This window comes from Babylonia areolata, chromosome 23 (genome assembly GCF_041734735.1).
Source record: "Babylonia areolata isolate BAREFJ2019XMU chromosome 23, ASM4173473v1, whole genome shotgun sequence".
Classification (NCBI taxonomy): Eukaryota; Metazoa; Mollusca; class Gastropoda; order Neogastropoda; family Buccinidae; genus Babylonia; species Babylonia areolata.
The window spans coordinates 29,482,595-29,507,299 of NC_134898.1; the positions used below are offsets into that span (position 1 = coordinate 29,482,595).

At 45.4% G+C, this 24,705-nt stretch overlaps 1 protein-coding gene across 1 annotated transcript in view; it reads left to right on the forward strand.

Moving 5' to 3' along the window:
• The window catches only part of LOC143298074 (E3 ubiquitin-protein ligase rnf213-alpha-like), a 168,958-nt gene that overhangs the window by 40,288 nt on the left and 103,965 nt on the right, over window positions 1-24,705 (forward strand). Inside the window, exons 24-39 of the mRNA XM_076610754.1 lie at window positions 121-324; window positions 1,740-1,906; window positions 3,123-3,388; window positions 5,053-5,266; window positions 6,484-6,626; window positions 8,274-8,348; window positions 9,009-9,121; window positions 11,636-11,768; window positions 12,419-12,620; window positions 13,267-13,504; window positions 15,664-15,807; window positions 16,301-16,406; window positions 18,096-18,264; window positions 21,369-21,537; window positions 22,210-22,325; window positions 23,613-23,813. Coding sequence (XP_076466869.1) covers window positions 121-324; window positions 1,740-1,906; window positions 3,123-3,388; window positions 5,053-5,266; window positions 6,484-6,626; window positions 8,274-8,348; window positions 9,009-9,121; window positions 11,636-11,768; window positions 12,419-12,620; window positions 13,267-13,504; window positions 15,664-15,807; window positions 16,301-16,406; window positions 18,096-18,264; window positions 21,369-21,537; window positions 22,210-22,325; window positions 23,613-23,813 — 2,660 coding nt within the window. The remainder of the gene's footprint in view (window positions 1-120; window positions 325-1,739; window positions 1,907-3,122; window positions 3,389-5,052; window positions 5,267-6,483; window positions 6,627-8,273; window positions 8,349-9,008; window positions 9,122-11,635; window positions 11,769-12,418; window positions 12,621-13,266; window positions 13,505-15,663; window positions 15,808-16,300; window positions 16,407-18,095; window positions 18,265-21,368; window positions 21,538-22,209; window positions 22,326-23,612; window positions 23,814-24,705) is intronic.

Sequence of the window (24,705 nt, forward strand, 5' to 3'; positions counted from 1 at the left end):
TCACACATGCACGCACACACACGCACACACACACACACACACAACACCTATAAACATCAAACACCATCTGTACAATTGCCCCCCCTCCCCAACACCCTTTTGTGTTTGCTGTGTCCACAGATCATGGAGAGCCTGATGCGTCTGGGCAAGACGTACGTCCAGCTGTGCAGAGACGGCTGCGTGCTCTTCCTGGACTGGACAGTGGAGTTCCTGTGTGATGTCAAGCGGCCTGTGTGCTGTGTGTCCGAGTTCTCATCCCAGGGCAAGCTGAAGGGTCACCGGAAGACCCCCGAGAAGGGGCCCGGCGGGAAGGAGGACCTGGAGGTGGGTGTTGATTCAAACACATTTTATTCGTTTAACTATTTCACTGCCATAGGTGCCTTTTGTTGACAAGACAGTGCATTGCCATTGCCAACTTTTGTCAACATCGAGGGTCATGTTGGTAAGACTGTTTTTCACATTGTGACAAAGCTTGTCATCTGCAGCCACTTTCCACCAATAGAAAAGTGACTAACCTTTACCCCCTGACCATGTTTGAAAAGAACAAGTCCATTGTGTTGTTTTGACATGAACCGAAGTCTGTGGCTGGGGAGTGTTTTTCACACAGAAACTGGGCAGTGAAAGAGTTAACCCATTCAACCCTGTTGGAGTTTACACCCTCGGCAGACTTCCATGTCATGTCGATGTGGAAAAACTGATAGAAAAATATACTGTTTTTTTCTGAAATCACTTGTGGACACATCTGGAAATACTGTAGTAGAAGTTAGTTCCCTTACCTTGTGGTTTGTGGAAATGTGTATTTATGTGGTATATGCATATGTAGGATTGTGAAAAACATTTTAAAGAGACAAATTTTGATGCCAGGGCAATGCATGGGTGCAGGGCTCAGTGAGTTAAGGACAGCAAGCAGAAGCTTATGAAGCACACGCCCTTGTAATCTGCATGCACACAGCTGACTGCAGCAAAGAGTCATAAGCAAAACTTACAGACTGGTAGTGTGATTGTTGTTGTCTCCCTGGTTGTGGAAAAGTTTTTCAGCTGAAGTACTCTCCTATCACTGCAGAAGAATGAATGCATGAAAATACTTTTGGTCTTGATATGTCAGTGAATGCATGATTATTTGACCATCAGGTAGTGTTAGATGATGCATTCGTCAGGTAGTGTTAGATAGTAGAAAGTGTATATTACACATAGTCACATGGACAACCACGTCACACTCAAGGTTTCCATAAGTGCTTCATTCTTGAAATAATCCTTGGAACCTACTGCATATTTGCCAATCCTGCCTCCCTTTTTATATATATTTTATTACAGATTATTAGTTAAAAAAAAAAAAAAAAAATCAACTTCCAGAGCCTCTAGAAAAATAGGACTGCTAACTCACATTCACCAAGATTCCTGTCATCATCTCCTTCATTTGTGGGCTGCAACTCCCACATTCACTCGTATGTACACAAGTGGGTTTTTTTGTGTATGACCATTTTTATCTTGCCATGTAGGCAGCCATATTCTGTTTTTGGGAGGGGGTGGTGGTGTTTGATCTTCTGCTTGCATATACGGTCAGGTCTGCACATATGTTGACCTGGGAGATTGGAAAAATCTCCACCTTTTACCCACCAGGCGCCATTACCGAGATTCGAATCAGGGACCCTCAGATTGAAAGTCCAACGCTTTAACCACTGGGCTATTTTCGCCTGTCGTATGATTCCTGTGAATAAAGTATTTCTGTGTGGCTGCAGGATTTCATCGCGGGGGTGGCGGCCTTCCTGGAGCAGTGCCACACTGAGTGGCTGGACTATGTGGACAGGAAACGCAGGGACTACCCTGAGCTGAATGTCTTCACGGTGGAGCAGCTGGTCTTCCTGCAGCAACAGCTGATCAAAGCGGGGTCGGAGGAGGTGTCCAGGTCAGTGTATGTGTGTGTGTGTGTGTGTGTGTGTGTGTGTGTCCCTCAGGACAGGGAGTCGTCAGATGGTCAGTGTCCTCCTGAAGTTTGTTGGTGTGTATATACATATATCTATATATCATGTGAATATCTGTCTACCTGTCTGTCTGTCTATCTGTCTATCTGTCTGTCTGTCTGTCTGTCTATCTCTCTGTCTCTCTATCTGTCTATCTATCTTTATAGTTCTCTCTCTCTCTCTATATATATATATATATTATATATATGTATCTATATCTACATCTCTCTCTCTATATATACACACAGATAGATAGATAGAGATGTGTATATCTAGATAGATATAGATGGAGAGAGAGAGAGAGATGATGGTGGCACAACTATCCTTGGTCAGAGACCAAGCTCTAAGTGCTTTACAGTCATTTGCCTACTTGGGTGGAGCCAACTGAGAGCTGCCTTTGGGCGCTCATCATCCATTTCCTGTGTCGTTTTGTCAGGTTTCAAACACACACACACACACACACACACACACACGCATGCACACACATGCACGCGCGCGCACACACACTCACTCACTCACTCACTCAAACAGACATGTAACCTTAGTACCTGTATGACTTTTTGACTTGCTTGTGTAAACAAAGTGAGTCAATGTTATAACACATAACCCCCCCCTGGACATGTTTCAGACACGTGTACCCCATGTTTCAGACACGTGTACCCCATGTTTCAGAAACGTGTACCCCATGACATAATGTTTCAGACACATCTACCCCATGTTGTCACAGCTGAAGGACTGCAGCCCTCAGGACCTGGAGCAATGTGTACCCCATGACACATTTCAGACATGTGTACCCATGACACATTTCAGACGCGTGTACCCATGACATATTTCAGATAGTGTACCCCATGACATGATGTTTCAGACATGTGTACCCCATGAGACATTTCAGACACGTGTACCCCATGAAATGATGTTCCAGACACGTGCACCCCATGACGCATTTTAGATGTGTACCCCCAGACACATGTTTTGGACATGTGTACCCCATGACACAATGTTTCAGACACTTGCACCCCATGACACGTTTCAGACATATGTAACCCATGACACATTTCAGACACGTGCACCCCATGACACATTTCAGACACAGGTTCACCATATTTCAGACATGTGTACCCCATGACATGATGTTTCAAACACATGTACCCCACGTTTCAGACATGTGTACCCGATGCTGTCGCTGCTGAAGGAGGACTGCAGTCCTCAGGACCTGGAGCAAGCCCTACAGGACGCCATGGATCGCATCGACGCTCTCCGACACCCGCAGCAACCCTCGCGCCCCCAGGCAGCAGCACCGCAGCCGGCGCCGGTCACCGACAAGGAGAAGGTGGCGCTCTTCATGTCGGAAATTACCGACAACGGCTTCTCCAAAGGACTGGCTCTGAAAGCCCTGCGTGAATTGGGCGCAGAGAACATTGCAGAGGGTAAGAGCGAGTGACGAGTGACTCCTCCTGTCTGAGGAAGTTCCTGATTTGGATTTTGTTGTTGATGATATTACTTGTTTACGTGTATCGCGTGAATGTTCTGGGTTGGGGAATCAGAAGCATAGAAAGTTCTGAATGGTTTTCAGTTTCAGTTTCAGTAGCTCAAGGAGGCGTCACTGCGTTCGGACAAATCCATATACGATGGAATTTGTGGAACTGTTATATAAGTTAATGGCAGTATCTTCGGCATTTCCCTTGTCAGAAATAGCTACTACAAGCAGATTGTTTTGCTCTGTTTGTGAATGACAAGTCTTTCCTTGACCTGTCCATTTTTGTCAGTTTTGTTTATGTCAAAGATGGCACTCGAGTGCTTTGCAATGGCAAAGTGTTGAAGCTTTATATTTTGTCAAGCTAACTCACGGCATTAACACCTGGTTTTGCAAATTTCATTAACTGACTGGAAAAACCTTTTTTTGCAGGGGAGGGATGGATTTTATTTAATTAATGGGAAAATACAGCATTGCTCCAAGTAAAAATTAGCGAATAAATCAACATGTTGATTGTGGCTACTCAACTGGAAGAAGAAGAAGAAGAAGAAGAAGAAGAAGGAGAATCCTTATGAATAGGCAGTTTGTGGTGAAAAAGAGGGGAGAAAACAGGCAGTATTGAGTGAGTTAAGCAGCTGGTTTTGGAATTAGTGGTGTGGGTGGTAGTTTTATTTTCCTGTGTTTTATTTAGACAACCGAGTTTAGAGGTATTTCCCTGACAGTAATAGGTTCATCCACTGCATAGTCTTTATAGACTGATTTTCTTTTGTTCAGGACTTGAAAATATTACTGGTGGATACTGGAGCTCAACACATTCTGTATTTACTTTGAACATGTTGAAATATGCAGAGTACGATCTTCAGAGCATTCAAATCTTTTTTATCAATCAGTTGATTCAAAATGAAGGAAACTGATCCAGCACACACAACACAACAGAACACAACACAAAAGAACACACACATACACAGACAAGCGAACACTGGGTTATAAAACAGACTCACTTTATTTACACAAGTATGTAAAAAATTACACTTATTAGTATCATAACTTATGTTGATCCATTCATCCACAGAGAGTTTAAAGCTTCAGCAGGTCCCCTGCCACACTGATGTGTAAAAAACAAAGAAAACTCACACACACACACACACACACACACACACACACACCACACACACTCACAACACAACACAGTATAACAATGTACAGAAAACACACACACACACACACACACACACACACACAACACAACACAACACACAACACCTCCCCCCACACACCACAACACACACACACACACACACACACACACACACTACACACACACACACACACACACACACACACACACACACACTACACACACTACACACACTATACACACACACACAACACATAACAACGTTCAGAGAACATATACACAACACACACACACACAACACACAACAACTCAACTCCCCCCCCCAACCACCCCCCCCCCACACACACACAACACAAAACCCCTCCCCCCCTCCCACACACACACACACAAACAGCTGTTTTCCCCAGATCTTCAGAACCTTAGAACAAAACAACACAGATGAGATCTGCGACTGATCCTAACCTGGTCTGTCTGTGCAGGCATCGCCTGGTGCATGAAACACGAGGACGACGACCTGAGTGACGACATGGAAGAGGAAGAGGACATGGAAGAGGAGGGGGAGGAGGAGGAGGGTGTTGCCATGGAGGAGGAGGGGGGCGGAAGGATGGTGAGAAACCGCCTGAGGGAGTGGGTGACGCGAAAGGAGACCATCACACAGTGCGCCATTGGCTGGCTCAATAACATGGACAAACGGTATGCACCCTACTTCCAGTTTCTCCACTTTCACTTTCTCAAGAAGGCATCACTGCGTTTTGGAACAGTCCATATATATATATATATATATATATATATATATATATATATATATATATATATATATATATATATACGCTACACCACATCTTGCTGCTTTCTGTTTTACCCACTTTCAATTTCTCAAGGAGGCGTCACTGCATTTTGGAACAAAATCCATATATATATATATACGCTACACCACATCTTGCTGCTTTCAGTTTCTTCACTTTCAGTTTCACAAGGAGGCGTCACTGCGTTTTGGAACAAAGTCCATATATATATATGTATACGTTACACCACATCTTGCTGCTTTCAGTTTCTCTGCTTTCAGTTTCTCAAGGAGGCGTCACAGCGTTTTTGGACAGAGTCCATGTATATATGTAAGCTACACCACATCTTGCTGCTTTCTGTTTTACCCACTTTCAGTTTCTCAAGGAGGAAACTGCGTTTTCGGACAAAGTCTGTGTATATAAGCTACACAACCTTGCTAGGCAGATGCCTGACCAGCAGCATGACACACAATGTGCTTAGTCAGGCCTTGAGCGCATGCATATATGTTTGTGTGCGTATCAGAGTGGATTTCTTCAGCAGAATTTTGCCGGAGGACAACACTTCTGTTGCCATGGGTTCTTTTTCAGAGCGCCAAGTGCATATTGCGCACAGGTCCTCAGTTTATCGTCTCTTCTGAATGACTGGAAGCTCAGTTTGATTTTCCAGTCAAACTTGGGAGAAAGGGCAAGACTGGGATTCAAACCCGGGATCTTACAGACACCGTATTGGGTGATGAGTGTCTTAACCACTCTGCCACCTTTGTCCTGCACATACCAGTCTACCTGTTTCCTGAACCCATGCAACAAGACACTGTGAGCAGGGTTTGTATGTGTGTGTGTGTGTGTGTGTGTGTGTGTGTGTGTGTGTGTGTGTGTGTGTGTGTGTGTGTGTGTGTGAGCCTTTGCTTTGCTTACAGTAGCAGCAGCAGTGGTGGTTTAAGACTGTGATTTGAGTTGTCCCTTGTTTGTGTGGCGTTTAGGAATATGACAGATTTGTATATTTTAAACTTAGTTAAAACTCATGGGGCATGAGGAGGTGTTGGTGTGGGGGTTAATGCAGAGAATGGAGTGTGGATTGACAGCATCTCTCTTTTGATGGACCTGTTTGACGGACATGTTGTCCAGGGAGCGGGGGACGACGCTGTTGTCGCTGACGGGGAACCTGGACAATGTGTGGCGCCGGTTCCTGGAGACGGTGTCCTCTAGTGGGATGGACTTCCTCAGCCTGGAGCACCTGGGCATTGTGCTGCAGTGTCTGGCCGCCAAGGGTCAGCCTCCCTCTTTCTGTTTCACTTTCACTTTCGCTTTCACTTCCACTTTGACTTCCACTTTCACTTTTACTTTCTCTTTCACTTCCACTTCCACTTTAAAGGTGTCAGAGTGTGCAGACTTATCCCCGTAAATGCTACACCGCATCAAATGTTTTTTTTTTTTTTTTATTAATCTTTTTTATATACTGAAACTAACATATCTAGATAAGTCTTCAAGGAAACATTAACCTTTTGACTGCCATGGAACAGCAAAACAAAACAAAACAAACAAAACGGCAGAAAGAAGTGTTTCAATTCGTAAATCAGTATCCAGAATAATCCGACAAAAAGTCTCTGAGAAAGTGGCCTGAAGGTATGCCTGACAGTATCAAATGTGTGAATTTTCAGTCTTGCAGGGTTATTTCCCTTCTTTTGATGTCACTGTGACCTTTCATCGGGCATGACAGTCAGTGAGTTAAGATCTGAGCAAAAACTGTAACCAGTTTCATGTGGGGTTGTGTCATTTGTGTCTGCATTTAATTCTTTCTGCTGTCCTGACAACCTGAATAGTGTTAGAAAATCAGATCAGTTGTGTTGATGCTCATTTAGTAATTGTATTTTCCCTACTCTGCCTAACATTATAAGTTTCAGCCAAGGTGGCATTCTGTCTCCTACCTTTCATAGCACTTATTACTTACTGATAATGTTGAAAAGTAAGTTTGCTGAGGTTCTGAGTCTTCACCTTTTTGTTAGTGGCTGTTCTGTTCATGCAACACGATTGCTCCTTGAAGATCCTTTTCCACAGTGTTCCACAGAGATATTAATCTTTTTTCAGTTGCTGAAAGAAATTCATGTTTTTCTTTAAAATCTTTCAAACATACCTGTCATTTTTGGAATTGCTGTATTGGTTTCTGGAAAAGGCAATGGCCATCCTGCATGTCACAGCTGTGCATTGTGTTAAGGAAAACAACAACAACAACAACGACAGCAACAACAATGGGGGCATCTTTTTTCACAGGTGGAAAAAGCTGACGTCAGATGGGGCGTTTTAACTTGAACAGTTTGCACTTGTGCCCAAGTCCAGAGAAAGCATGCTCACCTGGAAGGATGGCTTGCTGTCACCTGAATGTGTGAGACTGGTGAAGATGATGGAGAGTAAGCATCGTACTGGTGGAAGGCACACTGTGTTGTCGATGAGTGCAACAGCTGAGTGGTTGAAGCGTTGGACTTTCAGTGTGAGAGCCCTGGGTTCGAATTCCGGTCACGATGCCTGGTGGGTAAAGGGCAGAGATTTTTCTGATCTCTTGGAAAAACAGATGTGCAGACCTGCATCCGCTATTTGTGTATAGACTTGCAGAAGATCAAATACGCACGTTAAAGATCCTGTAATCCATGTCAGCGTTCCGTGGGTTATGAAAACAAGAGCATACAGGGCTTGCATCCCCCGCAAAATGAGATATGATTGCCCAAATGGTGGAGGTAGAAACGTCATGCCCGTGAAGGTCCACTTGTGTATATGACTGAACGTAGGAGTCGCAGACCACAAACAAAGACGGAGAAGAAGAAGCTGTGTGGTCAAGTAAGTGGAGAGAAAAAAGATATATGCATGTAAACGTGATGAGCACATATCAATATTTTTCCTTTTTTTTTTCCTTTTGTTTCTAGATGAGAGACAGTTCAAGAGAGTGCTGCCGCCCAATTTCAAGCCGAGGATTCCCAACTTGATCCTGTGTCCAAAGAGTAAGTGGAGGCTGTGTTTCACATTCAGTGCAATTTAACTGACTACCATTATCCAGTATGCATGAAACACACACACACACACACACTTGCACATGCATATGTATGCGCACGCACGCACACACACATGCACGCGCGCACACACACACACACACAAACACACTCACTCACTCACTCACGCACACACACACACACACTCACACACACACACACACACACACACACACACACAGACTTCTTTAAATAAAGAAAAAAGTATTGTTTCTATCAAATTTGTAGAAGTACAACACAGAGCTGCTTCTTCAACTCGTGTGCTTGTGTATGTGAGTGTGTTTGAGTGTGTGTGTGTCTGTGTGTATGTTTGTGTGTGTGTGTGTCTGTGTGTGTGTTTGTGTGTGTGTGTGTCTGTGTGTGTGTTTGTGCTTGCTTTGTGTGTGTGTGTGTGTGTGTGTGTGTGTGTGTGCTTATATGTGTGTGTATGTGTGTAAATATATACACTTTTGTGTGTGTGTGTGTGTGTGTGTGTGTGTGTATGTGACTGTGTGCATGTGTATGCATGTGTATATATTTGTGTATATGTATATGTATGTGTGTGCATGTATACATGTGTGTTTGTGCATGCATGTACATATGTGTGCATATTTGTGAATATGTGTGTGACAGACGAGGTGCTGAACGCAGTGACCTACATGTACATGTTCCCTGAGGAGGACGGCTCCCCCCTCCCCCAGCCAGACGAGGTGTTGCTGTGCACAGAACACACCACCTTTGAACAGGTGAGTCCTTCTGACACAAACATTGCTGTGCACAGAACACACCACCTTTGAACAGGTGAGTCCTTCTGACACAAACATTGGTGTGTACAGAACACACCACCTTTGAACAGGTGAGTCCTTGTGACACAAACATTTTTGCGCACAGAACACACCACCACATGACAGAATATTCCTGCACTGACACTCGAAAACATGGAAAATAAACTTGATGGCACACAAAGGCAGTCGTTGCTCAGGTGTGTTTTACCATACCTTTGTTGAGCAAAGAGTCAGCTAATATCTGGCATTCTGTCTTGTTTGAAAGGTGGGTTATCATACTTATTTGCTATTGAATTGATATTATTAATACTTTTATTGCACAGACCACACTCTAAGCGCTTTACAAACACAGGGTCATTTGTTCAACAAGCTTTACAAACACAGGGTCATTTGTTCAAAAAGCTTTACAAACACAGGGTCATTTGCACAACAAGCTTTACAAACACAGGGTCATTTGCACAACAAGCTTTACAAACACGGTCATTTGTTCAGCAAGCTTTACAAACACAGGGTCATTTGCTCAACAAGTTTTACAAACACAGGGTCATTTGCTCAACAAGTTTTACAAACACAGGGTCATTTGCTCAACAAGTTTTACAAACACAGGGTCATTTGCTCAACAAGTTTTACAAACACAGGGTCATTTGCTCAGCAAGATTTACAAACACAGGGTCATTTGCACAACAAGCTTTACAAACACAGGGTCATTTGTTCAACAAGCTTTACAAACACAGGGTCATTTGCACAACAAGCTTTACAAACACAGGGTCATTTGCACAACAAGATTTACAAACACAGGGTCATTTGTTCAACAAGCTTTACAAACACAGGGTCATTTGCACAACAAGCTTTACAAACACAGGGTCATTTGCACAAGCTGTCTACCTTTGTAGAGCCGACTGACAGCTGACTTTGGTGCTCATCATTTGTTTCCTGTGTCATGCAGTCGGACTTTCAATCTTGCGCAAAAATACACATATATATTAGAATGGATTTTTTTTTCTTCACAGTTTTACCAAACTGCATGCTGCATAAGGGACCGAAGACCTTGAATTATTTCATGTTTCTGGATATCATATGATATGGATACTTATATAGCTCCTAGCCTTAATCAGAGACAAGCTCTGAGCACTTTACAAACAGTCATTTGCACAGCAGTCTGCCTACCTGGATAGAGCTAACTGACATCTGCCTTTGGGTGCTAATCATTCGTTTCCTGTGTCATTCAGTCAGGTTTCAGTCAGGCACACACATACACACACATACACACACACACACACACACAAGCTCACGCAGACATGTAACATTAATATGTATGTTATGGTCATTTCATTGATTTACCTCGCTATATAGGCAGCTACACTCCGTCTTCAGGGGTGTGCTTGCTGGGTATGTTGTTGTTTCCATAACCCACTGAACGCTGACATGGATTACAGGATTTTTAACATGTGTATCTGATCTGCATGTGTATACACATGAAGGGGATTCAGGTACATCAGATCCGCACGTCTGTTGACCTGGGAGATCATAAAAAAATCTCCACCCTTTACACCCACCAGGTGCTGTGACCGGGATTCAAACCTGGGACCTTCAGGTTGAAAGCCTAATGCCTTAACCACTCGGCTATTGCTCCTGTATTGGATGATGGGTGTGTGGAGTGTGAGCTGCGTTGCTAAATACTTGTGTTTATCTCACGGACTGGCCGAATGAGTATGATAAAAAACGCCGACAATGCGCATTGTATAATGTTAAGTATGTTATACCCTTTCATGTGGTATACGACGAGTTGTCCTGGGGACAATGTGGCGATTGTCCTTGACCAATGCGTCTGGCAGAAGAAAAAATCACTGTGCGTCGTTTCAGGGGGAGAGGGGGCACTGGGTGTGGGGGGTGGGGGTGTGGGGGGGCGTTACCTGCCTCCTGTCCAGGCGTCAAATTTTTTTTTTTTTTTCCCATTAATTAATGTTGATCTTATTGTATGTCTTTTGACGTATATGTATTATATATCTAAGATGATTTCCTTGATTATCCCACACACAGAATCCACACACTCACATCAGAGCAACCTAAGTCAGAAAACTCCAAACTCATGTATAATGTTAAAATATTGACTGAAATTGTCCATGGAAATAGATTATTCAGACAAAGAACCTAATATATTTGGAAAAATACTACTTTGAATACACTTAGAAACAATGTATTAATTGAAAACTGACATGTTATATTAAAAAACAAAAAAAACAAACAACCCCCCCCCAAAAAAAAAAACAACAACAAAAAAACATGGAATTTTTTTTTTTTTTTTTTTTGCCAATGAAGAAGGCATGTGAAAGCATAAAAAAAAAAAAAATAAAAATAAAAAGGAAAAAAAGGAGAAAAAAAAAAGACCAACACATTCTGGTGCTCCATGACCTGCATGCAACTGAGGCCACAAAGAAAAAAAAAAAAAAAGTGTGAGCTGTGGTGTGCCGACAGGTGGACATTTTCCTGAGGCGGGCCTTCTTTGGCCGACAGCAGAAGGTGTACTGTCTGGCGTTTGCCGACAACCTGGACTACGATGTTGGTGAAAAGACGGAGAAAAAGATCAACGAGTACACTTCCATGGCAGGTTAGTGTTCTTAAAAAGGTTAAAGGTTCCATAGCGTTTTACGACATTAGGAACAGGAGCCAAGATGGCTGCCGGAAAAAGAGGGTGCTAGGCAGGGATACACAGGGGAGGTAACCTACTTCGGGAGGTTATCGGCTATAGCTAGTTTCGTTTTCTTCGCATAGGCGGGTAGTAGTTTGCACAGGACAGGAATCAGACCCTTGCCGGTGTCTGCACTAGTGGGTCATGGTAAGTATGTTACTTAAACGTAATTTTAGGAAGAAAATTTCCTATTATGACCACAAAAAACAGTGGTGGCTCACGAATGCTGTCTCATCCCCCCCCCCCCAACCCTGCACTACCACCCACCCATCCACCCACATGTGTATCCGTGTGTGCTTGCTTGTTTGTGTGTGCATGTGTGTATGCTTGAGTGTGGTATGTGTGCGTGCATGCTTGTGTGTGTGCATGCATACATGATTTGTTATAAATGCTAGGGAAAGATGTAGCGCAATGGTAGAAATGTACATTTTTCATCTACTTGTTACTACTGTTTTTAATTTCTTTTTTTTCCAATCAAATTACGAAATCAAATTCTGTAGTTACATCCTTGGAATGTTTGTTTCCTGTGAAAGAGAGACCGTCATCCAGACACCTCCTTTTGTTTCCAGGGGACCACGACTGCCAGCTGGTGGTGGTCTGCACGACAGAGAACGAATTCCGAGCACGCATCGTGGCCGCTCTGGAGAAGTTCCGTCAGCCCTCCCCGGCACTCAGCACTCCGGACAAGGTTCGAACCTACCTGCGACCGCGCTTTGCCGGCGTTGTCACCAAAGCTGATGTCACGTCCGCTTCTGCTGTTGATCCGGATAGGTAAGGCAACTTGAGGCTGTGGGAGGTGGGTCTGTCTCCCTTTTGTGTTGTGCGGAGGTGGTGTAAATGTTGTGCACCTCGTGTTGACTGCTGCCTTTCTCCATGAAAACTGTACAGTGTTGACACAGGTCTGTGTAGTGTTGACACATGTCTCTGTGTAGTGTTGACACAGGTCTGTGTGTAGTGTTGACATGTATGTGTGTAGTGTTGACACATCTGTGTGTAGTGTTGACATGTATGTGTGTAGTGTTGACACATCTGTGTGCAGTGTTGATACATGTATGTGTGCAGTGTTGACAATGTCTGTGTGCAATGTCTGTGTGTAGTGTCTGTGTTCAGCATTGACACACCTCTGTGTTCAGTGTGTGTCTGTTCAGCGGTGACACACCTCTGTGTTCAGTGTGTGTTCAACATGTGAAACACGTCTGCGCACAGTGTCTGTATGTAGCATTGACACACGTCTGTGTTCAGCGACTGTTTAGGATTAACCCATATTGTGTACAGTGTGTGTTCAGCATTGACACATGTCTGTGTGTTGTGTTGACACATGTCTATGTGTAGCGTTGACACATTTCTCTATGTAGCATTGACACATGTCTGTACTCCGCGTCTGTTCGACATGTGACACAAACACGCCTGTGTGCAGCCTGAGCGTGCGCGTGGTGAAGTCGAGCAGGTCCGGGGTGGGCAAGACGCTGTACAAGCAGCGCGTGACGTCACGCCTGAGGCGATGCCTGCCCGGGGAGCAGCGGCCCGTGTCCATCACCATCCCCCTCCACGGCCGCCTGGCCGACACGGCCGACATTGCGGCCTGTCTGCTGCAGCACACCCTGGACCCCTCCGACGTCCTGCCCCGCGTCGTGCACCTGGACATCTCCTATCAGGTGGGGCTGCTGCTGTGTGTGGTTTTGTGTTGTGGTGTGGTGTTGTGTGGTGTGGTGTGGTGTGGTGTGGTGTTGGCAACAGCCGTGTGTGTTGTGGTGGTGTTGTGTGGTGTTGTGTGGTGTGGTGTGGTGTTGGCAACAGCCGTGTGTGTTGTGGTGGTGTTTTGTGGAGTTGTGTGGTGTTGTGTTGGCAACAGCTGTGTGTGTTGTGGTGGTGTTGTGTGGTGTGGTGTGTGGTGTGGTGTTGTGTTGGCAACAGCTGTGTGTGTTGGGGTGGTGGTGTGGTGTGTGGTGTGGTGGCAACAGCCGTGTGTGTTGTGGTGGTGTTGTGTGGTGTGGTGTGGTGTGGTGTGGTGTTGGCAACAGCCGTGTGTGTTGTGGTGGTGTGGTGTGGTGTTGGCAACAGTTGTGTGTGTTGTGTTGTGTGGTGTGGTGTTGGCAACAGCCGTGTGTGTTGTGGTGGTGTTGTGTGGTGTGGTGTGGTGTGGTGTTGTGTGGTGTGGTGTGGTGTTGGCAACAGCCGTGTGTGTTGTGGTGGTGTTGTGTTGTGTGGTGTGGTGTTGGCAACAGCCGTGTGTGTTGTGGTGGTGTTGTGTGGTGTGGTGTGGTGTGGTGTGTGGTGTTGTGTGGTGTGGTGTGGTGTGGTGTTGGCAACAGCCGTGTGTGTTGTGGTGGTGTTGTGTGGTGTGGTGTGGTGTGGTGTGGTGTTGTGTGGTGTGGTGTGGTGTTGGCAACAGCCGTGTGTGTTGTGGTGGTGTTGTGTGGTGTTGTGTGGTGTGGTGTTGTGTGGTGTGGTGTGGTGTTGGCAACAGCCGTGTGTGTTGTGGTGGTGTTGTGTGGTGTGGTGTGGTGTTGTGTTGGCAGCAGCTGTGTGTGTTGTAGTGGTGTTGTGTGGTGTTGTGTGTGGTGTGGTGTGTGGTGTGTTGGCAACAGCTGTGTGTGTTGTGGTGGTGTTGTGTGGTGTTGGCAACAGCTGTGTGTGTTGTGGTGGTGTTGTGTGGTGTTGTGTGGTGTGGTGTGTGGTGTTGTGTGGTGTTGTGTGGTGTGGTATTGGAAATAGCCATGTGTGTTGTGGTGGTGTTGTGTAGTGTTGTGTGGTGTGGTGTGTGGTGTTGTGTGGTGTGGTGTGGTGTGGTGTGTGGTGTGGTGTGGTGTATTGTGTGGTGTGGGGTGGTGTTGTGTGGTGTTTTGTGTGGTGTGGTGTTTTGTGTGGTGTGGTGTGTTGTGTGGTGTGCTGTTGTGTGGTATGCTGTTGTTGTTTGTTGTGTTGTGTGGTGTGGTGTGGTGTGGTGTGCTGTTGTGTGTGGTGTTGTGTGTTTGTTGTATGATGTGCTGTTGTGTGGTGTTGTGTTGTGTTGTTGTGTGGTGTGGTGTGGTGTTGTGTGTGGTGTGGTGTAGTGAGTTGTGTGGTGTGGTGTTGTGTTGTATGGTGTTGTGTGGTGTGGTGTTGTGTGGTGTGGTGTTGCCTTGTGTGCTGTGTGTGGTGTGGTGTGGTGTTGTGTGGTGTGATGTGGTGGAGTTGTGAAGCGTTGTTTTGTGTTGCGTGGTGTGGTGTAGCGTGATGTTGTGTGGCGTGGTGTGTTGTGCTGTGTGAAGTGGTGTTATGTTGTGTTGTGCTGTGTCGCACTGCATTGCATTTAATGTACTGTATTGTATTCTATGGAGTGGCATTCTATTGTATTGTACTATTCTGTATTGTACTGTACTATATTGTATTGCATTGTCTTGTGGTTTGTTTTTTTTTGTATTATATCATATTGCATTACTTTTGTCATGTTTTAGATGTGGATTTTTACATCGTAGCCTAGAAAGGCTCTTTAAAAAGATAAGACTCTTCATCTTTTCATCATCATCACACACCACCTTTTTGTCATCATCATCACCATCATCACCATCATCATCATCACCAGCACCATCATCACCATCATCATCATCATCACCATCACCATCATCACCATCATCAACATCACCACCATCATCACCATCATCATCACCACCACCATCATCATCATCACCATCACTGCCACCATCACCATCACCATCACCATCATCACCACCATCATCATCACCATCACCATCATCACCACCATCACCATCATCATCACCGTCATCATCATCATCATCATCATCATCATCAGGTGTGCTGTGTGGTGTGACAGGTGCTGGAAGGTGTGGACCACCTGTTGTACAGCCTGCTGGTTCTGGGCTGTGTGACGGACAGCCAGGGACAGGTGTGGCTTCGCTCCCCCATGGACCTCTACCTGGTGGAGACCATGCCGCTCTTCGACCACAAAGAGGGACAGGTAGAACCGGTGCCCTGTGTGTGGGTGGGTGGGTGGGTGTGGGGGTGAAGGGGAGAGGGGAGGTGTGCAGTATGGTTTTCTGGTGTTTTGGTTTAAATTTTTTTTTTTTCAAGTTGGTGTCAAAAGTGTGTGGACTGATACATGTATTTGATGTCACATCTGCTGAAAAAAAAAGAAAAAAGAAAAAAGAAAGGTATAAGTGGTTGTGTAAGTGTGTGTGTGTGTGTGTGTGTGTACGTGTGTGTGTGTTGTGTGTATGTGTGTGTGTGCGCGTGAGAGAGAGAGTCAGCCCTTGTGAGTGGTGTGTGTGTGTAGGTATGTGTGGGTACGTGTGTATGTGTGTGTTTGTGTGTGCGCTCACAGAAAATCGTTTCTCTCAAACAACTAGAGTGGTATTTTTCTCTTGTGTATATCTTTAGAATATCTCCTGAAAACGATCGGTAATTTTTTGGTAAAAATCTGACCCATACACACTGTGTGCGTATGCTTGCAGGGAGGGCAGGTGCTGGTTCACCAGATCTTTGACGTGCTGCCCAGTCTCAACTGCTGGTCTCCACAGGACAGTCTGAGCATCATGAAGAACCGGGCTTCTGTTCCAGGTACCCACAGAATGGCCTTGAACCTTAGCCGTAGTGCCTCCCCTGCCCCCCTTCCCTCCCCACTCACCCCTCACCTCCTCCCTGTCTCTTGTATACAGTTTTCAGTTTCAGTTTAACAGGCACAACATCCAAGTGGTTAAAGTGATGGACTTTCAATCTGAGGGTCCAGGGTTCGAATCCCTGTTGCAGTGCCTGGTGGATAAAAGAAAGGATGGAGATATTTCTCTTGTCTCCCAGGTCAGCAAATGTGCAGACCTGCTAGTACCTTAACCCCTCTTTATGTGTATACGCATGCAGAAGATAAAATATGAACATTAAAGATCCTGTAATCCCTGTCTGTGTTCAGTGTGTTATGGAAAGAAGAAAATTCCCAGCATGCAACCACCCCCCCACCCCCCGGCCCCCGCCCCCTGAAAACGGAGTATGACTGCCTTCAGGGCAGGGGTAAAAACAGTCATAAAAGCCCACTCGTGTATACGGGTGAATGTGGGAGTCACAGCCCACAAATGAAGAAGAATACGGGACTTTTAACTCACTCAGTATGGCCAGTCCTCTCTTCTCCTCTACATAGACCCCTCGGATGTCCAGTGTGTGTCTGAATGACCCAACCTTACGCTTCCGTCGTCAGAATTGTGGTATTCTTTGTCAACATTCATGTCTTCAGTTTAAGAGTCTTCCGCTTGCAATATTTTGATGATGGTAATTGTGGTGAAACGCTTTTAACGTTGTCTCTTTCGCCGTTTGTATGGAAAGAGTTAACTCATGGACACTTAATTCCAATTAGGCACCTTACCACTAGAGAATTGCTCCATCACATGTTCAAGTGATGTGAATACTTTTGTTTTTTACATTCACTACCAGCATGTGTACGATAAGTAATACTGAATCTTTTGTATGTTGCTTCATAGATGTTGTTGTTGTTTGTTTTCTCCAAATATATCAAACGTATCTGTCAATCTAGCAGTTGGAATGGACGCTGTAAGTGATTGTTGGCAGTGTTGAATGTGCTTCCTGTTTTGAATTAGTTACATGAAATATGAAACACATTCATGTACACCCACAGGATTTCTGGAATGAACAGGTCTTGTCTTGTCTTATAAGGTACAAGGCAAACGACTGCCTGTTTGACAAAGAGGAGTTTGCCAAGGACATGTACCAGTGGCCATACTATTGTCTTGTCTTGTCCTGTCTTGTCCTGTCTTGCAGACTACAAGGCAAACGACTGCCTGTTTAACAAGGAGGAGTTTACCAATGACATGTACCAGCAACCGTACCTCTTGCCTTGCCTTGCCTTGCCTTGCCTTGCCTTGTCTTGTCTTGTCCTTCCTTGTATTTCCCTGTCCTGTCTTGCAGGCTATAAGGCGAATGACTGCCTCTTTGATGAGGAAGAGATTGCCAGTGACATGTACCAACGACCTTTTTACCACTTGTTTCGTCATGCCTTATCTGCTTTTCGTTGCCTTACCTTACCTTGCCTTGCCTTGCCTTGTTTTGTCCTGTCCTCTCCTTCTTTATATACATGTCTTGTCTTGCAGGCTACAAAGCGAACGACTGCCTTTTTGAAAAGGAGGAGTTTGGCAGCTACATGTACCAGCTGCCGTAACGCTTGTCTTGTCTTGCCTTGTCTTGTCTTGCCTTGCCTTGCCCTGTCCTGTCCTGTCCTTTGTATTTCCTTGTTCTGTCTTGCAGGCTACAAGGCCAACGACTGCCTGTTTGACCAGGAGGAGTTCAGCAGCCACATGTACCAGCTGCCGTACCGCTACCTTCAGGAGTTGGACCCACACAGACAGCCGACGCCGGCAGGACCGCAGGGCGACGCCACGGCACAGATGGTGGACTGTCTGGGTCTCCTCCTCAGGTGAGTGCATCGACGGGCGCAATACTGAATGGTTAAAGCGTTGGACTTTCAATCTGTGGGTCCCGTCCTGGGTTCAAATCTCAGTAATGGCGCTAGTGGGTAAAGGGTGGAGATGTTTTCCCAATCTCCCAGGTCAACATATATGCAGAGCTGCTTGTGCCTGAACCCCCTTCGTGTGTGTACGGCAAGCAGAAGATCAAATACGCATGTTAAAGATCCGGTAATCCATGTCAGCGTTTGGTGGGTTATGGAAACAAAAACATACCCAGCAAGCACACCACCGAAAATGGACTGGAATTGTAATGCGTGCTTTTGATCTTAACATCCCACTGACCAATGTACCACCCGTTGACATGTGCAACATCCCACTGACAGGTGTAACATCCAACTGACAGGTGTAACGTACCACTGATAAGTGTAACATCTCACTGACAGGTAGGTGTAACATCTCACAGACAGGTGTATTATCTCAATGACAGGTGTACATCCCACTGACAGGTGTACATCTCACTGTGACATCCCACTGACAGGTGTGACATCCCACTGACAGGTGTAACATCTCACTGACAGGTGTATTATCTCACTGACATCTCCCTGACATCTCACTGTGACATCCCACTGACAGATGTGACATCCCACTGACAGGTGTAACATCTCACTGACAGGTGTATTATCTCACTGACATCTCCCTGACATCTCACTGTGACATCCCACTGACAGGTGTACATCCCACTGACAAGTGTACATCTCACTATCAGGTGTAACATCTCCTTTACAGGTGTGCATCCCACTAATAGCTGTAACATCCCACTGACAGGTGTAAAATCCCACTGTATATCTCACTGACAGGTGTAACATCCCACTGTATATCTAACTGACAGGTGTAACATCCCACTGACAGGTGTACATCCCACTGACAGGTGTACATCTTTCTGACAGGTGTGCATCTCATTGTAACATCCCACTGACACGTGTACATCCCACTGACAGGTGTACATCTCACTGTGACATCCCACTGACAGGTGTACATTTCACTGACAAGTGTTCATCCCATTGACAGGTGTGACATCCCACTGACAGGTGTACATCCCACTGACAGGTATACATCTCACTGTGACATCCCACTGACAGGTGTGACATTCCACTGACAGGTGTACATCCCACTGACAGGTGTACATCTCACTGTGACATCCCACTGACAGGTGTGACATCCCACTGACAGGTGTGACATCCCACTGACAGGTATACATCTCACTGTGACATCCCACTGACAGGTGTGACATTCCACTGACAGGTGTACATCCCACTGACAGGTGTAACATCCCACTGACAGGTGTACATCTCACTGACAGGTGTACATCTTTCTGACAGGTGTGCATCTCATTGTAACATCCCACTGACACATGTACATCCCACTGACAGGTGTACATCTCACTGTGACATCCCACTGACAGGTGTACATTTCACTGACAAGTGTTCATCCCATTGACAGGTGTGACATCCCACTGACAGGTGTACATCCCACTGACAGGTATACATCTCACTGTGACATCCCACTGACAGGTGTGACATTCCACTGACAGGTGTACATCCCACTGACAGGTGTACATCTCACTGACAGGTATAACATCCCCTTTACAGGTGTGCATCCCACTAACAGCTGTAACTTCCCACTGACAGGTGTAACATCCCACTGTATATCTCACTGACAGGTGTGACATCCCACTGATAGGTGTAACATCCCACTGTCAGGTGTAACATCCCACTGTCAGGTGTAACATCCACTTTACAGGTGTGCATCCCACTAATAGCTGTAACATCCCACTGACAGGTGTAACATCCCACTGTCAGGGTTAACATCCTACTTTATATCTCACTGATAGGTGTAACATCCTACTTTATATCTCACTGATAGGTGTAACATCCCACTGTCAGGTGTAACACCCCCTTTACAGGTGTGCATCCCACTAATAGCTGTAACATCCCACTGACAGGTGTAACACCCCCTTTACAGGTGTGCATCCCACTAATAGCTGTAACATCCCACTGACAGGTGTAACACCCCCTTTACAGGTGTGCATCCCACTAATAGCTGTAACATCCCACTGACAGGTGTAACACCCCCTTTACAGGTGTGCATCCCACTAATAGCTGTAACATCCCACTGTCAGGTGTAACACCCCCTTTACAGGTGTGCATCCCACTAATAGCTGTAACATCCCACTGACAGGTGTAACACCCCCTTTACAGGTGTGCATCCCACTAATAGCTGTAACATCCCACTGACAGGTGTAACATCCCACTGTCAGGGTTAACATCCTACTTTATATCTCACTGATAGGTGTAACATCCTACTTTATACCTCACTGATAGGTGTAACATCCCACTGACAGGTGTAACATCCCACTGATAGGTGTAACATCCCACTGTATATCCCACTGATAGGTGTAACATCCTATTTTATATATCACTGATAGGTGTAACATCCCACTGACAGGTGTAACATCCCACTGATAGGTGTAACATCCCACTGACAGGTGTAACATCCCACTGATAGGTGTAACATCCCACTGTATATCTCACTGACAGTTGTAACATTCCACTGTATATCTAACTGACAGGTGTAGCATCCTACTTTATATCTCACTGATAGGTGTACCATCCCACTGACAGGTGTACCATCCCACTGTACATCTCACTGATAGGTGTAACATCCCACTGAATATCTCACTGACAGGTGTAACATCCTGCTGTATATCTCACTGATAGGTGCACCATCCCACTGACAGGTGTAACATCCCAGTGAGAAGCGTAACAATCCTCTTACATGTTTAACATCCCACACACAGTGTCACGCTCTATATGAGACCGGACTAGTAACCCACACACAACCCAGCACTAACACCCCGACAACACAAGCACAGACTTTTACAGGATAAGAGTTCAATAACATGCCATTGACAGCTGTAACATCCAACTGTACATCTCACAGACAGGTGTTAATATCATCACCTTAGATTAACAGACTGTAAATGAATAAACGAGCGTGTTCTTACAGGTGTAACATCCGCCTGACAGGTGTACCTGTGTTGTTGTGGTCACAGGTACTGTGGCGTGGTGAACCCCTCGTGGTCGGAGATGACCCACTTTGTGCGCTTCCTGCACAAGCAGCTGCAGGACTTTGAGAACTCCCTGTACTGCGGGGACACCACCAGCCAGGACCTGCCCGGGTTCTCCCGCTTCGTCCTGCGATTCCTCGTCCAGATGTCCAGGGTATGCCCCCTTCCCACACGCACCCCTCCCTCATACACACACACAGACACACACACACACACACACACACACACACACGCACACACAGACACACACACACCACACACACACACCACACACACACACACACACACACACACATACCACACATACACATACCATGCACACACACCACACACACACACACACACCACACACACACACCACACACACACACACACACACACACACACACACACACACACACACACACACCACACACACACACACACACACACCACACATACACACCACGCACACACACAACAGACACCACATACACAGACAGACACAGACACACAGACACAGACACACACAGACACACACACACACACAGAGGCGCGCGCGCACCACATAAACATACACACACGCACACGCACACACAGAGTTGGATTTATTTGCACTCAACACAAATACATACACACAGTCATTCTCATAAAAAACAAAAAAAACCCAACAAAAAACAAAAACAAACCAACCCACAAACAAAACCGCTGGCATGAGCCCATTTTGACTTTCTCGATAATATATAATATCACTTTATATGGATAGACATTAAATGAAATTGAACTTTCCTGATTTAAAAAAAAAATATCGTTTTTTTTTCCTTTCTTTTTTTTCTTTTTTGTAAAGGACTTTGCGACCCGCTCCCTGATAGTGAGTGAAGAGTCCCTGGCGGCCCTGGTACCAGATGAGATTGAGAACACAGACATTGACCAGTATGTCATGAGACGCACCTGGGAAAGCAGGTATGTGCCATCAGGTTTGGTTGGTTTTTTTTGTTGTTTTTTTTAAACATTGTTTTGAACTAAATTACATGATTCCTCGATACAAGTTTTTTGGTCGTTTCTTTAACATGCATGTACGCACATGCACACACACACACACACACGCATGCATACACACACACACATTTTTTTTGGTTGTTTCTTTTACACACACACACACACATGCAGACAAAGACACACACACACACACACACAGACAGACACACACAGACACAGACACACACACACACACACACACTCAGATAGACACACAGACACACACACACACATACACACATGCACGCACACACACACACAAGAAATGCTAGTCATTTGTGGTTAAAAGAGTCGCACCTTTATAATATTTTTCGTTTTCCTTGTATGTATTTTTACCTGGTTTTGCACTTTGTAGGATTGAAATTTGACATTTTTAGACTGATCGGGATAGTGAGTGGAGACCATCACAGCTGCATTAAACATTCTTCTGATGGACGATAGGCCAGGATTTTAGAGAATTAGTTTTAAGGAGGTGTGAAAGCTTGTGGACTGATCCATGTACTCTGAACCACAAAATTGCTTTTGAAAGAAAAATGAAAAAAGAAAAGAAAAACATGAGCAGAAGCCAGATCCTAGTATTGATCCAGCGTGCTGGTCAGGCCTTGGATTGTGACCCAGTGGTCATGTGTCTGCTTATAAAGGGAGAGAATCTGAAACACAGGATTGAATCCCACACTCGGGTGGTGTTGAGGGGGGTGAGGGGGTGAGGGGAGGTATGTGTGGGGGGGTACAATTCCCAGTCTGTGTGGGACTCAAACCCATGGACTTTCACTTCCTTGTTGGGTGCATTACGTCTAGGCCACTGCTCCACCCTTGAAGAAAACTTAACCCATTGAGCTCTGTGCTGATTTCTTTCACTGAAGCAGTTTTCTGATTTCTACATAATTATGCATAAACCGCAAGGAAAGGGAACGAACTTGTACAGTATTTCTGGATGAACTCAACGCACTTTGGAGGAAAAACAGTATATTTCCTGTGCTTGTTTTCTCCTGCATCAATATGGCACGGAAACCTGCCAAGGTTGTATGCTCCCCAGGGTTGAACGGGTTGTAAATAAAGATCGGGACTGGCAAGCTTGTTCACCCAGTGAGTGACTGGTGAGGAAGGGGTTTCTTTTTTGTTGTTGTTGTATTATTGTTGTTATTGTTGTAAACCAGTGCTGAACATGGAAGCTAAATGTCTGATTACCTGGCCACGGTCCTGCACACACAGCCCCCATCCCTACATCTTCTTCAACCCGGACGGCGTGACCATGACCTTCCTGGGGTTCTCCATTGACGCCAACACAGGGAACCTGGTGGACCACCAGACTGGCCGCACCCTGGAGCAGGGCATCATGACACAACAGCTCTTCGACATCCTCTGCAAGGGGTACAAGGTGCCGCTGGCTGAGGACTTTGACGCTCTGCCCAGGTAAGGACTGCTGGGTGATGAGTGATGCTCTGCCTTACCTGAGTTCTGCCTTACTGCTGGGTGAAGAGTTTGAAAAAATGGTTAAAAACATACATACTTTGATGCTTTGCCCAGGTAAGGACTGCTCGGTGAAGAGTTTCTTCTTCTTCGTTCATGGGCTGCAACTCACATGTTCACTCGTATGTACATGAGTGGGCTTTTATGTGTATGACCGTTTTTACCCCACCATGTAGGCAGCCATATTCCATTTTCAGGGGTGGTGAAGAGTTTGATGTTCTGCCCAGGTAAGGACTGCTTGGTGAAGAGTTTGAAAGAATGGCTAAAAACACACATACTTTGACAAAGCGAAAGAGGAAGTTCATTCCAATCGCAAGGTCCAGAGACAGAGAAAGAACGGAAGAAGACAGAGAATGTTCCTGAAAATAAACCCTGTCCCTGATTCTAATGTGTGTTGTTCCTGAAAAACAAATTTTGGGGTAGGTATGCCAGCAGTCAAAACATTGAGGGTCAAGGAATAACCATTTTTCCTGCAACATGAGGTGGATGCAGAGGAATGCCTGTATGAGCGATTAAGAATAATCCTCTGAGCACAGAACGGAAAGTTTTCCTGTTCATGTTTTCCATAGTCAACGGAATGGTGAGAGTTGTAAGTGCACATGCCTGCTGTTTCGGATTAGCCATGTTTGCTAGGGGAAAAAAGTAAAAAGGATGTTACTGCTGCAGATTGTGTGTTGCGACCAGGAAAAGAGAGGCAGGGGGAGGGGGTGGGGTGGGGGGGGGGGTCACATTATGGGTGGACAAATCTGAAAATTCTTGAAAATTTCAGTTGGTTCTGGATTTTTATTTGTTCCTGATGGCAAAGATTTTGGGGTTAGCAGACTGTCAGTTCAGT